We start from the raw sequence: 19,130 nt of genomic DNA, 5'->3' as shown, positions 1-19,130 counted from the left end.
ATGTAAATTAATTTGTGCATTAAATCCGGAATCCTGGAGCCAATGTCGAGGACACTTCCACTGTACCTTTATCAAATGAACCAGAGTTTTACATTTTTCCTACATATCCTATTAAGCTTTAAGTCTAAGTCTAAGGTGACTTAATGAGCAACATGGCAATGCACAATTTTCCATTTAATTCATTGCTCCCTGCCTGCAAGTCACACGGCTCTGTCCTTCCTGCCACTTATATACTTCTTCATAGTTTACTATGGAAACACGACCTTGGTAGGTTTGCCTTCATTTGAATGGTAGCCCAACTCTTTAGATTTAACAAGCACAATAAAACAATATGGCTGAAAAATCCTTGACACCAAAGAGAAGTCATCATTGTAAAGATACAAGACTGCATCTCGTTCTCCTGTATTTAAAATGCTTCTCTAAATAGATAGCCCTCTCTTTAACTTAGTTTCTAATGTTGTGGGGGGGTTTTTTTTTGTTTGTTTTTTCTTCAGGCAGATTAAAATAAAAACAAAACAAAGCAACCGTCTGGTAAACTATTTATCCCAAGCACTACATTTGTCATGATACTTAAACTCAAGACTATGCAGAAAGAGAAGGTTCACTTTTGCAAAAACAAACAAATGTGTCCTGCTGAGCAAAGTTGATAATCTTACAGAAATATTCCAACAAAATTGAAGCACTTTGGAAAGAAAACTTCAGTATGTTGACATCCTTGATACAGTGTGCTTAGGATTTTCGGTGAAAATCTTGTCCAAATGTGCCAACAGTTGGGTATTTAAGTGCTCATGTATGGACCACCTCCTGTACGCATTGATCAGTCACATCCTCCAACATCCACGCTATGTTGCCAGAAGGTTCTACCAACAGCTGTTTGTTAGGTGCAACTGCCTATTTCAAATTTGCTTAAGTAAAAATGATTATTGCCAATTAGATGCCCATTAATTGTGCAAGCATGGGATGCTGCCAGCTGTTTACGTAGGGGAGAAAAATAGCCCTTCTCATTCCATTTTGTTTCCTTCAAAGCAAACAGCAGCCTCTATACCACCCACAAAAGTACTAATACAATTAATACACATTAACAGATACTGAAAAGCATTCTCGTAGCAGTAAAATTCACATTCAAAGAAGTTCATCTAATAGTGTGAATAACAGCAAATCCCTCCAAAATATCCCCGTACCAAAAAAAAGGACAGATGTGAAAGTAAGCAAGTAAAAGTTTGGTCGAGAGTCTTTGATATAAAAAAGGCAAAACTTTATGGCTTTACAGAGCTGAGCTGTTGCTGTATTTTTGATGAATGGTTGTCAGCTGCTGTAGCAATCTGGACGGATTTCACTTGACCCCACAACAATAGCACAGGAACCTCAGCCTGTGCCCCAGACCAGCAGAAAGAGCTGAATTTAGTCTTTTCAATGGTTAGTGTCTGACCGGGGTGCAGCCTGCTGATTCTTAAAGCAGCACACTTTTATTCCCTCAAGTCCAGCCCCTGTTCAGCCTTAGCCTGGGCTTGGAGGAGGAAACATCTATTGCAGATGTCATTAGTTTACCTCTGACCCTTCCCTGAGCCGACCCTATTAGAGGAGTAGAGACTGGATGCAACCTGCCTCACCTCTAAAGATGAGCGCTGAGGTAGCTGATGCTGCAATTGTGAGTAGACTAGAGGGATAAATAGCATTCAAGCTACCATGTGAAGCCCTGTGAGGGACTGTAGAAAAGATAAATGAGCTGAAATCGAAGGAAAATTATTCAACCATTTACAACCCCTACTAGAGAATCGCTGTTATTCTATTTGTCTTTCACCACTTAAACTGTAAAATCATACCGAGTGCTACGGCCATTTCTCTCTCCGGTTTGTTGCCTCACTTCCACAAAATAACACATCATTGGATAGATAGCATCAATTCTGCCCACGGTAATCCCAGCACCTCTGGTTGTATCACTCATTCAATTTCAGCCGTTGGCTACAGCAAACATTACACACTGCATCAAGATTACCGGAGAGAGCAGAAAGGCAGAAAAGAGAGGGGGGAAAGGGCTGTATCCATCATGTCTTGATGCCCCTGTTGTGACAGATTAAAGTCAGTGTAGTGTGTGCGTATGTTGTTATGCATGTGCATGCATGTGTTTCTCGTGTCGGTCTGTGAGGGACACAAATTGTGGTCTCACAGGCTACATGATCAGCATTTGTGTGAACGCAGACGTTGAGAGGGGAATTAGTTCGGGTTATTTAACGTCCTCAACCTCTCTTACGCAGTGGCACATCATTCTTGTTTTAGCTGCAATTAGTGTGGTTATAAGCCTATGAACCCTTCAACTTGCAGGGTGATAAAAACTAAAAAAAGTAAGAGACAGACGAAAAAAGTTTGATATATGGAAACACGTATGGCAAACAAAATAATAAAAAAAAACATAAAAGCAAAAAGAAGAATGAAAGAATTGTATTAAATTGATGTAGGAGCTTGGGTATGGAGGAGGTTGTTGCTTTCCTGCCTGCCTGACAGACTGACTGGCTTGCTGCCTTGGTTATTGGTTAGTTTGCTATGTCTCTCCTCTGGGGGACATGAGTTTGCAGTGCAGGCCGTCAAGACCAGGTGGGAAGATGAAGAGGTAGTGTCAGGCTGCCTTTTAATGGTCAGGAGTGTGGTTAGTTCCACTGACTCAGGCCTCTCCCCCGTGACTCCGGGTCCACTCGACATAACTGGCCATAATTCAACTCATTTGGCAGTTTGAGGTCTCGGAGGTCTAGGGATAAAAAGTGTGGAGAGGCCTAATGGCAGACAGAGGGACCAGTCGAGGGCACTTCTTACAAGATCTCCACATGAGAGCATTTCTGGAGCAGATCCTGGAAAGCCCAACAATCTATTAGCTTCTGAACAGCAAGAACCGGCAGGACGAGGGCGGAGGCGAGGGACAGAGACTGGCGAAGATCTACAAGTATGGTTTAGGTTGTATTGGTGTCATATGATGACACTACAACACCAAAACACTCACATTCAAAATAAAAATAAAAAAAATAAACCTTTAGAAGTTATCTGTCCAAGCCAAAGGTTTTCTGAATAATATATATATTTGTCGGTCATCTATAGTTACTGCCTGTACATATTTACCCCAAAGACTATTAACTACTCAAGTCGGTTTGTGTACTGTATGAAACCTTAAGAAATGCACACAAACGTTGTTACATTTAAAAGCCTGTGACAAAGACTTTTTGGATAAATCTGTATAGCACAATAACTAATGGAAGCTGTAAAGGCTTACTATTGCTTGATATATACAGTAATGATGTCTGACAACAATCAGTGTGTTTAATCTTTGGCTCTTGATTGGGAAAAAAATGGAATTAGGTGACGGTTTGGTGATGCTTTTTTTTTTTCATTGACTGCGGCACGACTGCTCCAACCACAGTAAATGACTGCAGAGACGCAGGGCTCCATGCCTCCTACAGCAAACTAATTGTTATGTTGAAGGAAAAAGTGGGATGAGACTGTGATGAGGCACAGTGTGTGTTTGATCAGAGATTTTTTGTTTTTGTTTCGTCAAGCCCCGTCTGGACATGTTTGAGAAGGTATGGTGAGAATATTTTAGAGAGGGAGAGAGGGAGATTTTCTAAATTGTGTGTCTGTGGGTGTGTTGACGGATCTTCGTGTAAATGAGAGAGAGCCCTGCTGACCCCAAGTTGGAGCGTTCGAGCAACACAATTAAATGGTGTTGAAGCATGAGAATGAATAATCAATCTGCTTTATTATCACTGATGTGAAAATTATAAAATTGGGGAAAATGGCTGAGAAGGTTAGATTATTTTTCACAAAAGCCTGTAAGTGTGTGTGTGTGTGTGTGTGTGTGTGTGTGTGTGTGTGTGTGTGTGTGTCTTTTATTGGTATCAAATTGTGTGAATAGATTAGATTTTAACTTTAACTACAGAGAAAAAGGCAGGTCACAGTCACAGCGCATCCCTAACTACGTATTCAAGATGACAGCCGGGTATAACACACACAAACATTCTTTGCTCTTCTGCAGAGAGCAGTCATCATCATTGTATCATATCAAGAAGGGAGTACAGGTTTAAATTTGACAAAAGGGAGAGGTTTTCCATTCCAAGTGGGTATAATTTTGGGATTAGGATTCACTGTACGCTGGTTAGGGAACATGAATACCATGTGAAGGTTAATCACAGGCTGGAGTTTTGTAATGCTAGTCGTCACTGCACTGCAGTGCAATCAGCACTGTGAGAAAATAAGTGGGTCACAATGCGAGACCTTGATTAAAATCGCAGTGATTATAGTGCGGCTACAGCTCTGATTTTGTGGGTTTCCCAACATCTGTCCTTGTGAGGAGGAACCCATACAGTATGAATGAAAATAGACAATATATAGTGTGCACACATGCCTACAGAGATGCCTCCTGGTTGCATGCATCCCACTTCAAGATGCACACATGTGCATATCTACTGTATAAAAATAAAAACCATGTGGCCTCATATGGCGCTAAATGCATCCCATATAATCTGTGCCTCCATGTGTTGACACCAAACACATGCAGAACATTTCATTGAATGAATTGTGAATCAATTTCACCGACTAATTATTTCTCTCCATTATGGGAATGATATTGAAACTTCCTACAAAGTACAAAACTATACTGGTAACACTGGCTATAAAGATCCTTGTCTTCTACTATTTTAATAGAAAGCTTCATTTAAGCACACAGCTTTTTTTTTATTTTGTTTTTTACATTTTATGTGAAGTTGGTAAATTACATTGGTGAGTTTTAAAATGTAAAACCAATGCCCACAAGTAAAGTCCAAAAAATAATTTTCAGGTATATGGCTGAATACTATTGGAGAAAAAAAAGAGAAAAGTTGATAAGACGTCAACAAATACAATTATTTTTGCCATCAGAACAAAATATGCACTGCCTGTGATCACACCAGGCAAAATACATTAAATGTTTTGTGTATTTAAACATAAAGTGCAAAAGACGATCAATGCAGGTTTTCCCTTCATCTCATGCTTCTGTCTAGTTGATTGTGAGTCCTGTGAAAAACAATGTGCTGGGTGAAGCAAACAATGCTCCTGCCATTTAACAGCAATGTGAAATCAATAGATATTCTGAAATGGCAGGAAAACAACATCATTGTAAACTAGTTATTGACGTGTTAAAGTAATTTACACTTTCTAGTACAAGACAGATCGTGGCAATATTTATTTAGCTGGCAAGCTGGCGGTGGGAAAATGATACGGCAGCTGCAGATATCACCAGATGCTGGTGTTACAATGTCCGTCCATCAAATTGCCCCCCTCTACCCCCCTCCTCCGCCACCTTCCCAAACGGCTGGCTCCCTTTTCGCAGCAACCTGACAGTCTTAAAACAACTGTATAATTAGAGCTGCATCTGTCACACAGGTTTATTCTGGCTTTTTGTTTGGGAGTCGCGGGCTGTGGGAGATACTCCCACAGCCCGCACGCAGGATGAGGGACGAGGACACAACGCCAGAGCAGCTAAAAGAGTAAATTCTCCCCAGAAATATCATTTGTCCACTTCTATAAATTTTGCAAATGAGGATTTTAAAAGAACATACATATGTACAAAGTTTAAGACAAATTCATATACTGTATAGTTAAAATGCAAAAACATCCTGCGAAAGATGAAGTTGTAGCTCAGGGGAAGAATCCGAAGTCATATAATGGGACAATATGTGAACACTGTCATTAGATGGAACCAGCAGGCGCGGCAATGCTAAAGTCAGCTACAAAAAAAAAAAAGGAAGAGTCAAATGATTGAAAAAAGAGGAAATATGCAGCTGTATGGTGAGCTAGCCCACTATCAGCTGCTGCAATTAGGGAGCACAATGTAAAATGTCACAGTGGATCTGTATCATCGGCAGCCCTGTCACAGGAAAAGGCCAGGAGGACAGGAGGAGGAGAGGAGAAGCAAAGAGTACAGCGAATCCCATCGGCCTAGCCCGTTCTGCGTGAGAGGGAAGATCGTGTAATGTTGTGGCAGGACAACTCTGGAAGTTTAGTTCGGCTGCTGTCGTGTCAACCCAGTCCTGCTAGGGAGGGGCAGAGATGGAAAAATCTGATTAACTGGCAATATACATTAGTCCTTTTGTGGTTGATGAAATGTAAAAAGGCTGAGGTGCACAGGAGGTACAGATACATGTGTTTCTAGAAGTTACACATGAATCAGGAGGAAAAAAGTTCTTGGATTGAGGACAACTGTTTCAACATATATATGATACACATACATTAATTAGAATAATGAATTCTTATTTTTGAAACCACTTTAAAATAAAGCGTTTTTCAAACGTTCACTTTCCTTCATTGACTATTTTTATGGAAAGAATCTCACTGAAACACTGATGTTTTAGATTATACGAGTGATCCTGACTGAATCCTGCTTTCAGTCGTTATTAAGAAAACAACGTTGACTGAATATGCCATCCAATTTTCAGCTCAGCATCTTTTTGACGTGAGTGACTGATGAATCTCCACAGGATATGATAAATTATTTGCAGATTTCATCCCGCTTTTTGATCAAGTTAGGATGACCACATTCTGCCCAGACTCATTACATTCGGGAAGCTGATTGAAGGCATGTTGAGGCGTGTACTCTGTTAATGTCATTTTACACCATACACAAGCTTCTGAGAAAATGTAAAAAATTATCACCTTTGCAGAGGCCCAGAGACTCACACTAGCAGGTATCACACAGACGTAAAAAAAAACAGAGCAGTGATCGTGTTTGAGGCAGAGCACACTCCCTGTATCTGTACACGGATGTATATAAATATGTATAAGTATGTCTCTGTTTTTTTGTTTAGGTTAGATGTTATGTTGTCCACATTTAAGAGAAGAAAAGAAAACAGCAGGATAGCTGATCTTACTGACATACAGAGTCGGAAACATGTGAAATGTATGATATGCTTCCTCATTGGAGACAGAACTACAGACATACATTTATGTTAGGAGGTCAACAGAACAATATAAGCTCCCTCTAGTGGCTTTAAAGTAGCATGGCAGTTGGGCTCAAGGTAGGTTTCTGTCCATTTTTGCTTATGCTGCTAAAGCATATCTTCAGCAAACAATCTGAACAGACTTTAATTTGGAAATGTGAGTCTTCAACAAGATTCTTCATGTTGTTAGGCCGAAAACTTTTTTTTTTCAAATTTCACCTGGTCATAAAAATAAATGTGGATCTTGTAAAGTAGAACGTGGTGTGACATAAGAATATGTTTAATGAGTCAAAGTTAGCAGGGGAGGAATGAGTAAGTGCAGTATGTGTGTGTGTGTGTGTGTGTGTGTGTGTGTGTGTGTGTGTGTGTGCGTGTGTGCATGTGGGTGTTGTGCAGGGACAGCTGCCTGCCGAAGGAGACAGTGAAGGTTCACTCACAGTAGCACAGAAACCCCCCAGCTGGGCTTGCCACTAAGGAACGGAGATGCCCAGGGAGAAAGATAAAGAGAGGAAGATGTTGAGAGAGTTTGAAAGAGGGAGGAGTGAAAAGAAAGAGAGAGGAAAAGAGGAAGTGTATTAGAAAGAGGGAAAGTGGAAAGGGTGTGTGTAGTCATATTTTTGCCTATTTTGCCACCAGCTCTTCAAAGGCTACGTCTTGCCTACAAAACATCTGGGAATGAGAGTGAAAGTTGAAGAGTTCCTTCTTCTGCTCCTCTCTCTTCTCAATCCCCCCCAAACCCATTTTGCTGATTCCTGTTTTTTCTCTTCTTCTTTTTTTTCCAGCCCTCATCTCTCTCTCTCTTCATCTCGTTCTCTTTCTTGTTCCTTCCTTCACTCTCTTAAACAGAAAACAGCTGTTGTCCAGCCGAACACCCCTTTTCACATGTTTGATTTTGTTTAAATTACAAAAAATAATAATAATTAAAAACATGAATCATTACGCATGTCTATTCCACAGGTTTATTTGAAATGTAAGAACAACAAAACTGAACGAGGACTGTGTCTAACAACGTTATGAATCATTCATCATCTGCCCTGGCTGCTAAAGTGTGAGGCGGAGACATCAGCAGATCAAGTCTTTTTCAATAAACCCAGAACACAGCAGAACATTCAGAAAGTGACTTTTGATATGCAGTGCTTTGATTCCTCTGAAGAGGCATCGGCAGGTTAAGAGGATACTTTTTTTCCGATGTATTTCTACTGTTTTAGTCACGGCTGTGTCTCCTTTCCAATTTCACTTTTTTCCCCTCTATCTTCCTTTCTTGCTGAGGTTTATCCCTGAGGTGTCCTCTGGGGCTACCTGCGGGATAAGCCATTTGAAATGCATTTTCTAAAGACGCTTCTGTTCCATTTTTTAACTGCTGCTATCTCTCAAAAAAAGTCCTTAAGAAAAAGTGCGAGAGCGAACAGTAGCAAACATTTTTAAGTACTCTCGCTGTACTTTTTGGTGACGTTTACTCATCAGAAAAGAAAAGGCTTTACTTCAGCAGCAGCGGTGAAGCAGAGACTTCTGGGTCTGTGATCAGCTGCTGCAGAACGTGTCCGGCTCTGAGAGAAAGCTGGACTGTGCCAGTACTGCGCAGCGCAACAGGGGTTGAAGAAAAGGCCAAATAAATACACGGGGCACAAACGGAATTTGAGTGAGATCATCCGCTGGTTAAACTGGTTTATGTTTCTCCTTAACTCTGTGTAAAAGGCTGTAATCAGATGATTGTTACCATGCTGGGGATTAACTGACCATCACATAAGAAAACATACACTCTGACCTACTTCATCTTTTTTTTAAGGCACACAACTTAATATTTCCCAAAGAAAATAAAAAAATAGCAGTACTCCACATGGTCCATTGTTTGCATAAGTAATCCACTTCTTGCCCAGTCTTTTTAAATATCTTGAAGGGCAATCTATACACCTAAAGCCATGATCATAAAATGCATCACTGCACCACATCATGGTCTGCAACCTGCTCCGTCAACCAATTATGCCAATTATAGCCAGAAACCCCTGTGGTGAATTGATAAGACCTTCCACAATTTCTTCCAATGAAGCAATTTGTTCCACTATTTGTTTACAGAAAGAGGCTGTGACTCACAGCAAAAACAATATTTATTATCTCCATTTGCCATCAGAGCAGAGTGAATCTACCACTGGCTAATCTTAACCTGGCTTTCTCATTGAGGTTTAATCTGGTCATGGCAATTTAGCATCTAGTATAAGGGCTGTGTGTGTGTGTGTGTGTGTGTGTGTGTGTGTGTATGTGGGTGTGTAGGTGTGTGTCGGTGTGTATGTGTAGGTGTGTGTGTGTGTGTAGTTGTTTATGTGTGTGTGTGTGTGTGTGTGTGTGGGTGGGTGTGTGTGTGTGTGTTGGTTTGTGTGTGTGTGTGTGTGTGTGTGTGTGTGGGTGGGTGTGTATGTGTAGATGTGTGTGTGTGTCGGTTTGTGTGTGTGTGTGTGTGTAGGTGTGTGTCGGTGTGTGTCGGTGTGTATGTGTAGGTGTGTGTGTGTGTGTAGTTGTTTATGTGTGTCGGTGTGTGTGCAGGTGTGTGTGTGTGTGTAGGTGTGTGTGTGTGTGTAGGTGTGTACGTGTAGATGTGTGTGTGTGTGTGTGTGTGTGTGTGTGTGTAGGTTTGTGTGTGTGCACACATTCGTGTTGGCGTTGAAGAAGGGTGCAGAGGAGAGAGAGAGGGAGAGGGAGAGACAAACAGTCATTCTCCCCCTGTCCCCTCCCTCTCCCCTTCTATGTCAAGAACCCATCATGTGTGAAAACTTGCCTTAACTTCCCTTGCCTGTGTGACTACAGCATCAGAGAGAGTTTGACAGATCTGTGCGCCATGGAGGCGTCTCCCCGCCATTTGGCATGCCATGCGCGTCTGGTGCGCTGGAGACTGCCTGTCAAACGCCTGTGAGTCGGTGGCGTAGCCAGGGACCCTACGGAGCGCCAGATGGGCCATTAAGGTAGTATTAATGTAGATGCCATCGCTTTTCTCCTCTGACTGGGACATGCTCTCTCGAACTGCGAGCAGCTGCTGCCATTTACTAGGACAGCTTCCTGCTAACTTTGGCCAACTGGCATCACCACTGCCTGGCTCTCAATGTAATGATACACTTTTTCTTCCCACTATACCTGTAACTATTGTCTTTTTTTCCCCTCCTTCGCTCTCTTTCCCGGGGTCTTCACAGGATACAGCTGATAACTTCCAGCTTACAAAGCCGCCGCTATATCGTTCCATAGAAATGATCGTGCACATGCAGGCCGTGGGTTTTCTCTCTCTCACAGACGCACATTAAAACATCCGCAAAATAAATAGCTTGTATAGAAACTGGATCCGTCTGTACACCCACTCTTATGCTTATAATCAAGGCATGATATTCAGTAGTGTACGGTTATTTCTGTTTATGCCCTGCTGAGTGTTAATATCATGCTTTAATTGAGAGAAAATTGGCTGTTGGCAAGAAACAGAAAAGAAGGTTACCAAAACCCCAACCATGGATAAGTGTAGCAATCAGTAATATTCTATTTAGTTAAGTAGCCTAAAATGGGATGTTTTGAGATCATTATTCAAATCACATTGACAAAATCCTATTATGAGAATTAGTTTTCCAGTAGGAAATGTACAGAATTATTGATGTGTAATAAATATGCTTTCTGCTTTCCATACACAAGGGGCATATTAGGAAACAGTGGGGTATATGATTCAAACTGAAACAAGGTCACAAACAGCATATTGAAAATAAGGCATATTTCAAGTGCATATTTTGCACAACATCTAATGGTATGAAGACGTGGCAAAACGTGAAAAATATAGTTAGACTCAAGAGTGCAGTAGAAGTCAGCATGCTGAACCCCGTCAACGGTGTGTGGCCCCATACAAGTCACAGTAAAGGTGAGTAATCAGAAAGATGGGTGACACAAGTTAGCTTTCCACACACACTGAGTTCCCATATACTGCGTAGCTTGTAACTATGGTGTGACAATATGCGAGTGAGAGAAATATACAGGGACTTTTTTTGTCTGCAAGCCTCTGAATTTCTCCAGTTCCCTCCTTAGTCAGTCCCTCTCTCTCTCTCTCTCTCTCTCTCTCTCTCTCTGTCTGTGGGGGAGGGCCGAGGATGTTTGCGTCTCAAGAGGCAGCTCATATGAAGACTACAGGGTTGGCATCACTGGTGGTCAGTGTTGAAATCAAACGCACCGTCACCGGAGCGCAGCAAACACTTATGCTCCTGCACAGCCGTTATTGTGCGTGCGGTATCAAAGTGACACTTCCTCCCTTGGCTGCTCCTGACAAGGAATGTCCTCGTCGAAAAATTAGCCGTACCTCGTCATGAGCATAGCATCAATTTGTACCTGTGAGAGTAGATTTGTTGAATAGAATTGATTACCATGTTAACAGTTTGATCCCCAGAGTTGATAAATGCTACTTTCTGAAGGATGATATCCTTTATTGCTGACCTCAGACTGTGTATTGTATTTGAAACAAATCAGTCTGAACTGAAAGTAATTTCCACACCCTGTTTAAAAATACGCTCATCAACACTTCTAACAACGCAAAACAATTTCCTCATCGATGATTGAGAACATCTATTTCTATTTTGGTTCTTGGACTCAATAATCGAGCCAGCTTTGTATCTGGATATCTCCATATTGAAAAAGTGGCAAACTGGCACTAATCAGCATGTCTGCCAAGTAACCAACGCAGCAGAAAGAAACACCTTCTTGTTGTGTACGTCTGTGAGTGAGTGAGCGTGTGTGTGCGTGTGTGTGTGTGTGTGTGTGTGCCTGACAGCCTGAAGGACAAGATTACGAAGCAGACAGGGGTTTTTCTTTTCTTTTTTTTGCAAAGTAAACTTGAGGATGAGGAGAAAAAAAAAGAGTCTGTCTATCGATGTGAGATTGTGTAGGGATCCGTTTCTCACAGCTTTATCCTGGAAATCCAACCTGAGATAAACAGGATCAATTCCTTTATTTACAAGGTGCATGTTATTGCTTTGCCATGCAAATGCTTTCAAAAAGAAAAAAAAAAAAACAGTAATGCCATCCAGCTATTGTTGGGGAATGATCACTGCACCAGGACAAGCAAGCCAGGCTTTGATGGGTGCAGAATAAGTGCGTTACAGAGCTAAGCCATGTGTGTGGGTGTGCTGCAAATAGGTTATTTTGGATTTTTTTTTTTTTTTTTTTTTAGAAGAAAGGAGGCATTATCGAGGCCTATTGGTGCACCGAGGTGTACTTCCAACCAAGGCGATTAACATGAAAAGAAATATCTAATGTTATTTTCCACCGCTGTGAAGAGGAAAGCAGAGAAAAGCCTGTAATCACATTATTATTTGTGTCGGAGATCAAGATCAATCAGGGTTAAAAGCGTGTCACAATGTTTAACAACGACAATGGATGGTTGCTTGTGTAGGAGATGCACACAGCCCGACTGGATGTGTGATACCGGGGTTTGGGCTGGGGATGTTTTGGGTCTAACAAAGGGTTAATTTTTATCTTCTTTGTTTGTCATTTACCTCAGTTGTGTTTCACGCTATACCTGAATTGTGATTCCAACTCAATACACCCTGACACACCCACATAAACACCGGGTGAAATGAAGCAACGCTTAACAACTGTAAATGTGACGAGTGTCTACTCATAACATCCAGAAAGAGAAAAAGGGGAGCGTTATACTGTAGAGAAAGAAAAAAAAACAAAAAAAAACAAGTTGCAGAAAAGGCTTCACTCCCCTTGGAGGCTCGTACTGGAAACCAGGCAGCATCTCAGTGAACAGGGAGAAACGCAAACACAGACTAGATCAGCACAGAGTCTGGAGAAAACATCCAGTCGCACAAAGACAAGCACTTATTTAACAGGATGTACACAAAACCTTGAAAATGAATGAACAGCAGAGGAGAAACAGAGTCGGAGGCACAAACAACTATTCAAACAAGCTCGCACAAAAGCATTACGGCTTTTATGATCCCTCTAGCAAACAGGTGCAACGAATCACCGTGTTCCTGGAAAAAAGGGGTGACTGCTAGGATTCATTCATGCAACGTGTCGAGCTGATGAGTGAGCAAATGGTGAGAGGGAGATTCAAACTTAATGAGTGCTTTGGCAGCTTGTGCAGGAAAAGGCAGGCAGTGATTAACGGAACACTTCAGAGTACAAGGCACAGCGGTGCTCAAAGAAAACAGTGATGATCTCCACTTAATCGCGGAGAAGCCCGGAGCATCTGCCGCCAGAGCAGGGCAGCGGCAACGGCGAGCTCCCGCTCCGCTAGGCTGTCATCTCCAGAGAGCTGTGGCCATATGCTCGGCTCTGCCGCAAACTCGCAGGAAGTTAATTTTCTGACAAAATATAGGGATAAATATGACATTCAAACAAGTTGTGCTCAGCCAGGCTGAACACGGATGCCGTGCCAAGCTCAAGCTGCACACGTGTCACACATAGGAACAGAGTTTATTTTCATGCTCCCACGTTCGCTTGGCGCCTAGTTTCAGAGAAACACTGACAATGGGTGGTACATTTTTAGCTAGGAGTTGTAAACCCACTTACAGATTGAGTTATACTATGTAAGCAGTGAGGAAAAATACATGCCGAGAAAAACAAGCATCCATCCTTTGGTATATGATACTGGCTTGATACTACCTAAGCTATCGCAACAACATAGCTACTGACGACTAACTCTTGTAAAAATGTGGATATAAGGCAGCATGTTATGTGGAACTAGAGAGGGGCGGAACTAACTGCACACAAACACACCTCTTGAACCATGAAAAAAAAAAAAAAAAAAAACTGACAAAGACATTGTCCTAACGAGGGCAGGGGACACAAGGGGGAAAAAATAAATAAAAGATTAACTTTCATTTCCGTTCACAGACATAAAGCTCTCTACGGTCTACTGTTAGAATAATAATGTCAATCAAACTGTTAAACATTAGCTCTGTCTAACCTTGTCTGTTGCAGGTGAAATGCCATAGTGGGCCTGAACAATGGCGTCCCAGGTGTGGGCAGATTCCCAACACCTTATCACCGGGCCAATAAAGAGCAGAATATAGTGTTTCTCAGATCTCAGCCGTCTCCTACCACTCCATGTCAGACAGTAAAGAGGCACCGAGCCTTAGGCGCAGGTCCAACCTACAGATTCTTTACAACAATAGCTGGTATCATATAGTACAGAGTCTGGGGGATAGCTGGGGTTGGAGAAGCTTTTTTTTTTTTTTTTGGTCCAACTGAAAAAAACACACTCAAGGATTTTAAAGGGGGAAAGAAAGATGTGTGTTGTTGGTATAAAACAGAAAGTATGGGCAATCAAGAGGCCAGCAGGATGGCTTGAATGAGCAGGAAGGGCGACTCTGGGACACAGACCAAAACTGCAGTTGAGTTCCACCCTTTAGTATCCTCTGCTCAGAGGGGTGAGGCCTCGGTGCAGTCGTCCAAAGCCCTGTGGCATTCATCAGGGAGGAGAGGTGAGAACGTCGACCTCAGGACCTCGATACTGCTCCCACGTGGCTGCGAACCTTGTAAACAAACAACCTCCCCCCTGCTGTAAAAGACCAGCAGACCCACAATTCTTCTGCTTTACATAAACAGCAACTGAACACAGAAAACAATGTTCTCTAATAGATGATGACGCCTACAATCCAAAAATGACAAGCTCTTATTGACAGGCTGAGCAGGTAAGTGGTGTTTTTAAAAGACTATCATGGTAAGCTTGGACTGACTGCAGCTCAGGAGAAATGATGGAGAGGACTGAAGCACTCTGTCACATCGACTTTTTTTCCCCCCCCATTATTCATCCATGACAAAATGTGGACGTAAAAATGCAAAAGACTTGATGTTTAACAATATCCTAATGTAACGGCAAGGAAGTGGAAAAATCTGCAGGGTATAAAATCTATCCAGTGCACATGCGCACAGGAGCACATACCCATATATGAAGTGTTGAGTGGCAATCACTCTCCTAGACACTGTCACATTGCAGTAAATGGGCTTATTTTGCATGAGAAGGAAGCGAGATCGATGGGCTGCAGCGAGCGAAAGAGGGTCTGAGGGACTGAATCAAATGATATGAGTAGGCAAAATTAAGCTCCAACGCAAGTGGAACACTTCACAAGAGAGCCAATTTCAATTCCACAGCACTTAATTTAGGATTTGTGTGGTTCAGCAGCACGCCAGTGTACGGTAAGCCATGTAAGGACAGAGAGAGAGAGAGAGAGAGAGAGACAACCAGCAAAGAGCCACGCAGGCCCTCCAGGTATCTGACATAGTCCTGCCTCCATCGACCCTCCGCTCTCTCCTTTTCTCTCTTTCACAACGACAACTCTATAAACGAATGATGCAGATGTTAAAAGGGGACATTAGAGGATCACATTGGTTTTAATGTGCTGAGTCAACATTTTAAGAGGTTTTCTTCTTTGTTTGTGCTGAACATGTACTCATTATGACTTTTTACCAAACTCATCATGTTCTGAATATTTAGAGGGGAGCTGCTAATCACGTATCCAAGTTTGATAATGTCACAGATGAGAACAGTATCCTCGTACCTGGTGCTCTTTGAAGTCAGCTCTCTGGAAGTCGTAGCCAAGCTGGGCGTAAAAGTTGTTTCCAAAACCGTAGGCCTGCCCAGTTTCTGTCCATATGAAGGAGTGTCTGCTCCCACAGGCTATACCAACGATGTTAATGAACTCAGTATCTGCATCACTTCCTGTAAAATGCAGTTCCTGTGGCAGCTTGACCTCGACTGGCTGGCCCTTTATTGACCTCTCTCCATCACCCAACCTAGAAATAGTAGAAGGGGAAAAGTCAAAGTGTTTTTTGACTATCATGTAAATGATGTTAAAACATTTTGAGGACAAAAAAAAATGAAGTTTATAAAAATACAAGAGAGGTGAAAACGTCTTCAAGATCTTCAACCAGTCCAGTTGTCTTTGGATCAAGCTTCCACTTCATAAAAATACAGTTCTCCATCGACAGAATCATGTCCAGAAAAGAAAGTACTGTACAAAATAAAAAAATAAACAGCGGTACGAAGAAATAAGTAAAAAGAAAAAACTTCCACATTAAGCAGAAAAACAAACATCCTTAGAACAACTGGTGCCTGTTACATGGTATATACCCCATCTCAGTAGACGTCTTTATTAGTGTACATGCTGGCAGCAGTAGTGCAGTGTTCTTCTTCTGAAAGGTTTCTCCATGCAGACATGTATAAAGTGTGTCTAACGGGCATATTTCAGTGGGGTCAGTTTTACGTTCCCAGGGAAGAAATAATAACTGTACCTAACTCAATTTGTAGCTCGACAAATGACTTTACATAGGCCTTGGCTGAAAGTACTTCTTCTTTCTCCGTGTCCCCAGTGAGAGTGAACAAAGAACATCCAAGACCCCTTTTCAAGATGAGCTGGTCAAACGCAGCCCCTCCACCCCTGTGACCTGTTTGCTCCCAGCAGCTTCAAACGGAGCTCGGCTGTTTGCTTCTTGATAAAATGCTCCTCTTTGTATTTGTTTCCCTGAGCCAGCGTCATAACCTACAGTGCCCTGGCCATATCTGCTAGTTTGCGGCATGTCTGGGAAAAATAACAAACCGTCTTCTCCATTATTTCCACAAACGGGGAACGAAAGGTCCTCGCCCGCCATCCCCGCGAGAGCCTGTATTGATTACAACAATGCTTCAACTCAAGACAAGACCACTCTGGGGTCACTGCTATTTCCATCAGAAAGTTTGCCAGTTTAAATTTACACAGCTCCCTCGTACTCTTCCTCTCTCTCTCTCTCTCTCTCGCCTCCAGTGAGAGACACAGGAGAGCTGAGGAGTTTTCAGATATCAGAGTGCCAGTTGTGTAACGGAGACGCTCACCCTTTGCTCTGCAAGTGGGTGTTGTGGAGCTCCAACTATAGGCTCCTCCAACTATAAGCTCCCCACTCGAGAGCCTCGACCTGCTTAGAGGGGTCACAGCATCATCCGTAGAGCGAGGGAGAGAACGGAAGAAGAGATGGAGAGTGAAAGGAGGAGTATAAGGGACAATGGAAGACGATGTGAGAGTGAGAAGTGATGCCTTTGTTTCTTTCATGTATTTCTCTGAGGTCTGCTGTGCTGCTGTTTGGGTACTTGAGGGCCACTGAATCACTGCAGCCCCCAAGCCCTTAGATGTCAAAACAGCCAGACAGGCTCCTGGCTAGAGAAGTTTTAACAAGGAAGCTCATCAGGAGGAAGACAACTGTGGTTGGGTTTAACTACTTGTTTGTCTGTCTTGTTCAGTGTCTTTCTGCAGATATAAACACAGCTGTACAGTATGTCGGGAGAACACAATGAGTTTCCTTTGAGAAGAACAAATCTTAGCAAGGACAAGTGAACTTTTTTTGGACACAAAAGTTGTCCCCTGAAGTTTCCTCTGAGGTATCACAAAACATTGTTTTCCAACAAACACCCTCAGAGCAGGTTTAACGAAAATATGCAAAGTAATATCAAAGAAGAAGTTAACAGTAAGGGCGTGTGTCCGCTAACAGCAGGTCAAAAGGGCCTTCAGTGTCAGCAGTTTACATGACTACAAGGCCATTTAAATCAGACTTCACTATTACCTCCAAGGGAGACAGAAGTGCTGCAGACTTCAGTGACCTAACATCAGTGAGCGCTGGTGAGAAAGTGGGCACTGTCAAAAACGTTTGTTACTGGACACAGGCCTAAAACTTATTAGATCATTGTATTACTAGATTTCACTTACTGTCCACTGGTTCCATTTCCCCATGCAAAGATCTTGTTGTCCGCTGTGGAGAAGAGGGAGAAAGGTCAGTGTTGGAATGAGACAGCAAACAAAGCTGTACATGTATTTTGTAAGCCTAGTCTGCATTATTCAACGGGAATAAAAGCGGTCAAGTTTCAAGCTATAGAATGCTTTACAGAAGCGCCCAATTCCCACCCGCCACTCGCCAAATGTGGGTAAAACAAATGATGTCAGGCGTCATTGGCCGGTATCCCTATCAGTGCAAAACATACTGTAAACTGATGAGCACATTTTCTTTTTGTTTGACCCTCGCTCTCCACAACGGGCACGCCTCTTTTACGTGGCGAGCCCTGTTCACCAAACAACCCGTCGTCTGAGAGTCTGTTGAAGGTTACAAACTGATTAACTGATAAAACAAGTGGCAGTTGGAGAACCGCGGGCTTCCTCTGCTTCGTGCAATACGTCTTAAGATCATCATCCAGCAACTTCCTGTTGTTGTGCCGTGGCTCCTTTGGGGCTGCTGGTGGACAGCAACGGTTAGCTTAGCTGTCCGGCATCGGCTAACAGGGACTGGCTAGCCATAGCAACTAATGCTTAGTGCTGCCTCGGGTGCTAATATGAATTACCAAATCACTCAGCCTTACCTCCGACCCAGTATATACAAACTAAATAAGTCATGTGTATACCATTGGAGGCAGAGGAGTAGTGGTACACCTGATACAACGATAAGAGACTTTTTCATAACACTGTAAAGCCTCTCACAAGACGGAGTGTGGCAAATAACAATCAGGTGAGGGAGGAAGGAGAGAGTTAAGAGTGCTGGATCAGATATACGGGCACATCGATTTTAGCAGCAGATGAATGACTCATTATAATGAAAAGTTTGTTCATCAGCAATTCAAAAATACATAATTTTTGGCTTTACCAGCGATTGGCAGATCGCGGTAAAGCGATAAAATGTCATTTTAAACCGTGTTTCAAAGAAATGGCTTTGGTTGTGTTCTTTCCTTTTGTCCTCAAAAGACCATAGAGTGAGCTGTGCCTCGTCAGTGGGTGGACCCTTCCCTGCTGTGTGAAGTTTGATTAATACCGCCTCGACAGAGAGTTCAGAAACTGGGGCCACCTCTCACACACCCTGCTGTAAAATAATGAGCCTTCAGCAGGAAGGAATAATATACATGGGAGGGGAGAGACACTTGCTTAATCTGGGTCCGAGCTGAATACATTCAAATGAAATGAGCAGAAGAGGTCGTCCTAACTGATTAGACTTGTCTGAAGGAGAGAGGGAAGCCTATATATTTCTCCTTCTATATACATGTATTTAAGTGTCACCTCTCTGCTCTAACAATCCAACATGGCACTGATCCATTTGCATATGCTTTCTATAAATATCTGGACCCGTACCTGTTCCTGCAGTGATTCCAGTCATGCAAGAACACAGACGAGCCTTATTGGTCTTATGGGAACTCAAACA

The 19,130-nt window shown here is 42.5% G+C and overlaps 1 protein-coding gene across 5 annotated transcripts in view; it reads right to left on the bottom strand.

Annotated features, from left to right (window-relative positions):
- The window catches only part of LOC306826192 (uncharacterized protein), a 310,981-nt gene that overhangs the window by 224,803 nt on the left and 67,048 nt on the right, over window positions 1–19,130 (bottom strand). For all 5 annotated transcript variants that reach the window (XM_079347364.1, XM_079347363.1, XM_079347362.1 and 2 more), the window contains 2 exons: window positions 17,657–17,699; window positions 15,482–15,716 (listed from right to left, as the gene is read on the bottom strand). In XM_079347364.1, coding sequence (XP_079203490.1) covers window positions 15,482–15,716; window positions 17,657–17,699 — 278 coding nt within the window. The remainder of the gene's footprint in view (window positions 1–15,481; window positions 15,717–17,656; window positions 17,700–19,130) is intronic.

Source organism: Symphodus melops (genome assembly GCF_947650265.1).
Source record: "Symphodus melops genome assembly, chromosome: 1".
NCBI classification, from domain to species: domain Eukaryota; kingdom Metazoa; phylum Chordata; class Actinopteri; order Labriformes; family Labridae; genus Symphodus; species Symphodus melops.
Note: the sequence above shows the minus strand (reverse complement) of the source record. Positions and strands in the feature narration are given on the sequence as shown.